At 30.9% G+C, this 8,540-nt stretch overlaps 1 protein-coding gene across 7 annotated transcripts; it reads right to left on the bottom strand.

Annotated features, from left to right (window-relative positions):
* Positions 1 to 312: 312 nt before the first annotated feature.
* Positions 313 to 4,459, bottom strand: LOC108479612 (uncharacterized). Of its 7 annotated transcripts, none has more exons than XM_053022270.1 (9): positions 4,215 to 4,459; positions 2,916 to 2,979; positions 2,682 to 2,784; positions 2,506 to 2,585; positions 2,141 to 2,422; positions 1,903 to 1,979; positions 1,145 to 1,187; positions 997 to 1,065; positions 313 to 723 (listed from the first exon to the last, which is right to left on the bottom strand). In XM_053022270.1, the coding sequence occupies exons 2-9, from the start codon at positions 2,961 to 2,963 to the stop codon at positions 715 to 717; spliced, it is 711 nt and encodes a 236-aa protein (XP_052878230.1). In that variant the 5' UTR covers positions 2,964 to 2,979; positions 4,215 to 4,459; the 3' UTR covers positions 313 to 714. The 7 variants fall into 7 exon arrangements, with proteins under 7 accessions (XP_052878230.1, XP_017638003.1, XP_052878229.1 ...); XM_017782514.2 differs by having other exon boundaries at positions 977 to 1,065; XM_053022269.1 differs by having other exon boundaries at positions 2,916 to 2,990.
* Positions 4,460 to 8,540: the final 4,081 nt, after the last annotated feature.

The raw sequence follows: 8,540 nt of genomic DNA on the forward strand, positions 1-8,540 counted from the left end.
AAAGTACAAGAACTAATAGCAAATTTAACCTATAAAAAATTTGCTAAGCTATGAACTGATTGCATAATTTTTTTGATATAATTAAATCACATTTTTAAATGGTATAAATTAAGAATTATTGCATGGAAAGCTTTACTATTCGGATTAAGTAAAGATTTAGGGCAAATTTCTAATAAGATTTAGTGTAAATCACATATTTAAAGACTAAATTTCATCATTATTGTGAATTTGTTGATTTTGCCATCCAAATTTTTGTTTTGTCGTGACTCATCGAACTTACTAACAATTATAAAATAGAAATGGACACCAATGTTAAGTTATGCAATTCAGAAACTTTCTCCGTTTGTGGAACTTTTTTCAGAGAGTAATTCACTAGAAATTAACAAGCATAAGACATAATTTAAGTTGAACTCACTCATCAAATTGCAACCTCACTCCTATAATCCAATCTAGATTACTCTCCCCCTAACTCATTCCCCTTAAATTTTAGTTTTAAATTCATAAACAAAACAATTTACTTTATGCACTGTAAATCAGTTCCTCAATAAACAAGTGCTTTGTCTCAATGAAAATATGGGCATAGCTGCAGAAATAAAAGAATTGGGTACCCGGTATTCATCATTGCTTGTGATTTTGACAATCTTCCTCTCATTCAATGTTCCCTGTTAGTCTTCAAATTTTAAGTCTGAAAAAGCAGCCATAAACCCTACCCTCCTAGCAGTCCTGCATAAACAATGTAATCCAACACCATTTAGTGTTGTAAAATGGTACTGGAACCAACTCTGACATGACATCTACATCTTTTGCCATGCTTGGTAATGGTATGATAGATAAAAAAAAAAAAAATTGTAAATCAAATAGTTGGGGTTCAGGTCTTGATATCAAGTCTTAGAGAAAATGTGCGGATTTTACATTTGAACATTACAAAATGCATGTGAATAAGTTTTTGAGGATGAAAATGACATGATAATAGTACCTATACTGAACTGAATATACCTCCAATATAGCTTTAGCTTCATGATCAAATGTTTTGCAAAGAATTTCATAGTTCTTTTCAACTCCCACCTGTGCAAAATGGTTAAAAATTACTCAATAATGTAGTCATATATAACATATTATAATGCATATGTAATCAAAGTCCTACCAACAGATCAACTCTCGATGGTGAAATACTTGATACCACATATCTGCAGAAAATTGATATATTTCATTGTTTGCAACCATATAAAGTACAAGAATAATGCAACACCAAAACTAAACTAAAGCATTCGCCCATTTGCACAGGTAGACATGCGCTCAAAAAGTAGCTTGCTGTATACATCTTAATTCTTAAAGTACATAAATAGATATTCAATCCAAAATAGATGGTCAATCTTTCATTAGGTCATAAACTTCTGTTCTTCGATGCATGTCCATAGTCCATGCTCAAAACTGCATCAGGTCCAAATAGGAAGGGAAAGAAACCTGTCTTTTTGGGACTTTTACATAAATTGGTCGCCTAGATTTGTCATTTTCTGCAACAGGATTATCACAGACTGTAGCCAAGCAAGGCAATGTAAGTGACAACCTGATTCTAGGGCATCAAAGGAGATACTAGATGCAGCACTGCTTAGATTTATTATAAGGCTTGGCATGGATTGCTTATTGAAACCAGAACCTTAGCAAAGATTTATCAAACTGTTTTGTTCTTTTAGCTTGATTGTGCTCAAGTTAGTTCTTTCTTTCGGTTTCACTGAGTTGTCCTAATCGCTCATTTGTTCTTCGCCTTTTGTGTGACAGTATTTGCTGCTCATATTTTATCCTTGCAGCAAATAATACACAAGTGCAAAACCACTAAGACTAAATTACACAAGGAGGGACATCTCTTAAGTAAACAACAACCTTAGACAGTGAAGAACTTACCTTAGCTTGCTTATATAGAACTTCATGGCTAATGAGTTTGATTTTTGAACAGTTAACACCACAGCACCCATCCGATTCTAAGAGAAAGATGAAAAGCAAAGCAAAGCAAAGAATCACATCTTAGAAGTTCAAATTTAGCTTGATAGAGTATAAAGCAGCATTCAATTGCAAACATAATCCATGAAAATGGTACAAACAATAAATTCAAGGACATTAGAAAGAAAAGAAGTATAGAAACCTCCTGAGCAATTAGCTCAACTAACTGCATCAAGAATTTCCCAAGTCCTTTCCCTTGGACTGAGCTATCCAGTTGCAATTCGTATAAATAAAGAACGGGTATCTCTTCTTCCAGAGTGAAACGGAAATGTAGGAAACCAAGCAAGGGAGTGAATGCATTGTCCATCATCTCATTGGCATTCCAATATACGAATATATAGCGCGCTTCTGGAGCAACCATTTCCCTCCGCTTCACCTTCTCTTCTACTGCCCACTCTGATCCATATGGCCCCATCATATTCGCCTATCAAAGCTTTCAATTAAAACAGAAAAATCCAATTGAAAATTTGCAATTTAAAATTATTACATTCAGGATAAATTTGTTACCTTCAGGAGTTTCTGAATCTGTTGTTTCGTACAATTGGACAGCTTATCTCCACGCCCCGATTCCAAGCGTAAACAAAGGCCTAGTAGTGATTTAATCAACATTGTCAACTCTTTTATAAACATAGGTAATTTCATTTACTTGAAAATAGATGGGAAAACGGGTGATCAAGAATTACCATTTTTGTTGAAATAGCAAAAGGAAGGGAAAGAAGTAAGATGGTCAATTTGGGCAGAAGCGACTTTGAGGAGGTGGTCTGCTGCTTTCTTTTCCTCTAGTATCTATTCTATGAAAGCCAATTGAAAAAAAAAAAAAAGAAAAAGAAAAAGAAAAAAAAAGACCATCATTTTTATAATGGTCCTACTTTGCTAATGAAGAAACAGAAATAAAATCCCCTAAGTTATAATTTTACCTCTTTACGTTTCAGCTTTTTTTTCTCACTTGCTCTGCTTGACTCCATGACTGACTGCCTATTGCTGATGATGTGCTATTAGGAAACAAAAATTAGCAATTTATATGATTAAAAGAATCAGAAAATATTACGTTTCAAGACTTCTTATCAAGGTTGTTAGCACCCCAACAAACAATGTTTTGGCTTTCTTAAAAAACATTATATGCATCAGTAACAGTGGTTTGGGCATATCATTTCTGGTTTTCTGGTTCAGTACAAAAATATTTGTAAATATACATGTGTACTTGTATCATGAATAACTAGCAAAGTAACCTGTGCTTCATTGCAGGGTTTTAGAAAAGGCTTAGATAAGGATCTACATATTGAATCATTTTGCTGTAGTGATAAAAGCTAGAAGACATAACATTATAAAAAGAATACAAATAATATAAGCTTAGCTCCTTAAACTTCACGGGATAAAACATTTAACATTAGATATTTCAGCAAAATGTGTCCAACATAACAGCATGGTAAAATGGATTAGCATGAAATCTAGTATGAAATACCAAAGCTTAAAGAATTAAGTTTATAATTTAATCAACTATAGTCTTTAATTCCATCCAATTTATCCCTTGTTCCGATATTGATTCTTAGGTTAGCAAAGGAGTTTTATTAAGTTAGCAAAATGGTTTTAACAAGAGACTGCAAATATAACACCAAAACAGAACAGAAAAATCACCTAAAAGATGCAAAATAGATGATATAGCAACCTAAAATACTACACGCATCCAGATAGTATTTGAAAGAAATCCAATATAATACACACGTACAGCATTTATATATATAATGTCTTCACAGATTCAAAGTATAGACACTCCGAATCGGCATCCTGGATTCACATCCCGCCATAAGAATAAGACATCAAACTTAAAACCAGTAGTTTTCAGGAACGCAAGATAAATCAGCTTACTATTCCAAATTGACATTATAACACTAAATTTACACTAAAGTGAAACAACCCGTTCTTAATATGGATGTATTCTTTAAGGGTTACATCCTCATTTATATATAGGGGGAAAAAGGGAATTTTGTAGGATACAAATATATAGTAAATCACTTGAAACACCGAGAAAATATAGCAAAAGATACTTAAGTAGATTGATGGAACAATTCAAATTTCTAAGATACAAATACACACTGCTGCTGTGGATCCCAAACGCTGCAGGTGAATAAAGCACAAATTTCAATTTTATTTTTAATTTTAAAATCACTTACATCAATTTCTTAAAGTAAAAAAGGGAATTTAGAAAGATAGCTTACCCAAAACGAACATACAACAGCTTTGAAATGGAGAGCAAGAAGAATGAGAATGGCAGCCGAGCCAAGTCCTTTTTCCTTTGTTCTTCTTCCTTCTTTGTTTTTGTCTTTAGATTTCTCGATGGATTTTAGAAAAAGAACTCAAAGAATGGAAAAATAACTCGTCTCGCGTCGCTTGGGAAAGAGGAAAACAACATCGCTTGCTGTGAGTGTTTGATCCATCGAATCAACCGTTTGTGCCTCTAATTAAATTTGTTATTAATTTTTACCTAATTATTTTAATTATCTTTTGATTTTTATCAGTATTTTGAAATTAAAAATATATATTAAATATAAAAATATAATTTTTAATAAAATTTTCTTAAATATAAAATGTAAAATTAATATCGATACAAAATAATTTAGGCGGAAAATAAAAAGATCGGGAGAAAATAAAAAAATTTGAAAGTTAAATGAGTAAAATTTTAGGGGAACTAAATGGGCAAAATATTAAAAAAAAATAGAGAAAAAATGAATGTAAAATATTATAGTTTGGTATTCAGTTTATTCAAATTATTCGAGTTATTCAAATTCGAAAATTAATCTCGATTAGAACTCGAAATTCGAAAAAAATTCGACTTGACTCAAATAATTCGATTAACTCAAATAACTCAATTTGTTTAACTCAAAATTTAAATTTTATTTTATTTTTTCAAGTCAAAATGAATTTTGCTCGCCCCTAAACATCACAATCAGGATTTTTTTAACTACACTCATCACATAGGGTGAATTACCAAAAATGCCATTTTTTAGAAAAAGTATCGGATTAGACTAATTTTGAAGAGATAAGGGACGCATTTTTAGCGAATTTGGCAGGAAAACACTTCCAGTTGGATGCGTTTTCATGTTCAGTCAGCAAAGTGCATCCAATTGGATGCGTTTTCCCTAATAGCTAATCGCAACGATCGAATTCCAATGGCTCCCCCTCACGACAACTTATTTTCCCTATTTAATCCTCAAATTTCCCACCTTTTCAATTCACTCACAATTCACTCTCAACTCTCTCTCAATTCATTCTCAATCCTCTCTCAACTCATTCTCAATCCTCTCTCAATTCTTTGTCATTTTTTTTATTAAAATTGTATTAAGGTTTTTAATTAATTTTGTATTACGTTTTTTATTCTATTTATTGAAATTATTAATGATTAATTCTCTTATTTGTTTGGATGTTAAGCACATTTCGGCCATTCAATTGCAAATTGTAAGAATTTTTTTATTATTTTTAATCTAATTTAATTTAATTATTTTGTTGTTATATTGAAATTTAAGATTTTGTATGTTTTTTATAAGTAAGAAGATCAGATTTTAGAGACGTATATTCGCAATCTATTTGCTCCTCCATCGTCTATAATCGAACCATACTTGAGAGATGCGGGCTTTTTGCACATGGCTCATATAGGTAGGAGGCGTAAATTGGACTCCACACTCGTAAGCATGTTGGTGGAAAGATAGAGACCCGAGACACACAAATTCTATCTTCCATATGGCAAGTGTATTATCACACTCGAGGATGTGCAGTTACAGCTCGGGTTATCATTGGGTGGGCCGGTAGTGACTAAATTAGTTGTCACTACCGATTGGAGAGATGTATGCGAGCAACTTTTAGGGAGGGTTCTAGACACGATTTTTAGAGGTCAGATAGATATGAATTGGTTGAAAAGAAATTTTGTTGGGTTCAATGCAAAATCGAGTGAAGTTGAAAGAGAACAACAAACTCAGGAGTACATCATTATCATAAGGGGTCTCCTAATGCCCGATAAATCATAAAATCTTGTCCATTTAAGGGGATGCTAAAAATCATGGGCTTTAAAGAAGCAGGCCGACTCAGTTGAGGGTCAGCCATGTTGGCAACATTGTACCAGGAGATGTGTTGGGCGACACAACTACACAAAATTAAAATCAGTGGTTGCATGCTACTACTGCAATTATGAGCGTAGTATTGGTTGCCTTTCTTACGTCGCTGAGTTGACTAGCATTATACATTCTCACTTGTAACAAGGTAAAATTCATTTACTAAAATATCATCCATAATAAAAAAATTTATAATTTTGTATTAACATGTTATTTGAATAGGTGGAACCATGGGCCAAGTTACGTAGGACTATCGAAAGATCTTGAAGATATATACAACTACTCTTAGATCAACAATTAGAAGTGGATGTATGAATTTTTAAATTTTAATTATATAATATTAATGTAGTTTATTTACAAATTAATAGTAAATATATAATTGAAATTATTATTGTACTATAGTTTGAATAGACGTCATACTATGATTTGAGAACTCAAGCATACATCCCGTCCGAATTCTTGTTGAATCCCAACATTTGGCATGTAACACCCTAACCCGTATCCGTCGCCGGAAAGGAGTTACTAGGTATTACTAGATGAAACATAACTTCCGAATAATCATATGCATAATTTTATTGAAACTCTTAAAACAATAATTATTAATATAAATAAAACTAAATTAATCTCTTTGACAAATCATATTATGGTACTTTCTAAACACATAATCAGATTTATAATTCATAAGCAATAAGCACTAAACATAACATTTTATCACATTGCATTTGTTCATACCATAAATATAATATAATACTACAATCTATAAACACATATATAAGACATAATAAATAAAGATATTCAAACACATCTCATTTTTTGGCAAGTTCCATTTGGCACCATTTAGAAAATAACAAACTTAATTTCTTATAACTTAAAGTACTATACATTTAGTCACTTTACAAAATCTCAATAGTATATAGTAATGCATATTTCAATGTCCACTTTTAACTTACTAAATCCCTTTACAATCATATATTCTTACATAGAACTAATTCCAAACATTATCCAAAATTTTCATATCACATTAAGAACAATACAACCATGTATTTGCAATGTAACAAACTTCATATTCAAGACCAATTCAACACATACATATTCAACTAAGCACATACAATTATATATAAATCAACCCATCACTTCACATACTTATATGTAAATATATATATAAATACCAAATCGTGATTAATTTACCAACATAATTCTTATCCATTTCTTTACTTAATGAAAGAATTTTAATAAGCTAACACATCCATTATATATAAATGTCATGTCTTAAACATATATCTCTTACGCGACAATAATTATTAATAAACTAACATAATTTGAAAACACACAAGAAAGCATCCAAATTTACTATTCAAATGGTCAAAACCCAAATACAATTGCCAAATATAAACAAGTTAAATTCATATGCTTTAAAATACATATAGGAATTATACTTTTTTCCAAATCACAAGCCCATATTAAGTCATTTTATATTTGGCTATTCAATGAAAGTACACTATGAATCAAATCTTATACCTATCATTATAAAACCAAAGTTTTAGCCATATATGCACAAAATCCCATTGTTCAATAAAACCAAATACAATACATATTTGAATCAATAAACTCATGAGTAAAATATCAAACATAACCATACTTATATATACCAAAACCAAATCAACCAAAACCACAACCAAACATAATCATCAAGCCAAAGCATAAATTCCAAGATTAACAAAATGGACAAGCCATTTTCGCATGGCTTATACATATATAAACAACTTCAACCATATTCGAAAAGTAGTATAGCCTATACATGCCATAGGTTTCTAATTCAACTTTTAAAAGTACCAAAAACAGTCTATAGTGTGATAGACTTCGCTGACGATCCCCGAGCCTGCAACTAGTCTCCAAAATCTATAAATAGAAGTAAAAATACACACACAGAGTAAGCTATCTTAGCTTAATAAGTCATAAAAAAATATTAACTCAATAACAATAATAATTTAATAAGACATAACCAAACCATACATGTAAATTCAAATATCCACATATAACTAAACATGAATTAAGTTTTGTCCAAACATGTATTCGTTCTTTATCCAAAATCATCTTTTATACTCAATATCAATAAAAATTTCACTTGACCAAATACATACTATCATAATACATTTATACAATTCACATTTCCTTAGTCATAATTTCACATTCAATTACCATATAGACAAATGCACATATAAACTTTGGCATAAGTATGGAATTCACATTTCTATATCATACATATATATATATATATATATATATATATATCGTTAAACCGAATATGACCAATCATATACTTAAACATATGGTTTCATTCACTTCATTCATAGCTCAATTCTTAATTCAAATATTATCTCAATGGCATTGATAATTTATTAAGGCATAACCAAGCCATACTTATGAAATTTAATTACC

The sequence above is a fragment of the Gossypium arboreum genome, chromosome 11, assembly GCF_025698485.1.
Source record: "Gossypium arboreum isolate Shixiya-1 chromosome 11, ASM2569848v2, whole genome shotgun sequence".
NCBI lineage: Eukaryota > Viridiplantae > Streptophyta > Magnoliopsida > Malvales > Malvaceae > Gossypium > Gossypium arboreum.

What these genes read in the sequence shown, in the direction of transcription:
- LOC108479612 (XM_017782514.2), bottom strand. Translation starts at nt 2,963, where the DNA reads ATGGAGTCAAGCAGAGCAAGTGAGAAAAAAAAGCTGAAACGTAAAGAG. An exon ending in TTCTATATAAGCAAGCTAAG is followed by an intron (nt 1,188 to 1,902) that starts GTAAGTTCTTCA and finishes AATTTTCTGCAG; the next exon opens with ATATGTGGTATCAAGTATTT. An exon ending in GTATATTCAGTTCAGTATAG is followed by an intron (nt 724 to 976) that starts GTACTATTATCA and finishes TTGTTTATGCAG; the next exon opens with GACTGCTAGGAGGGTAGGGT.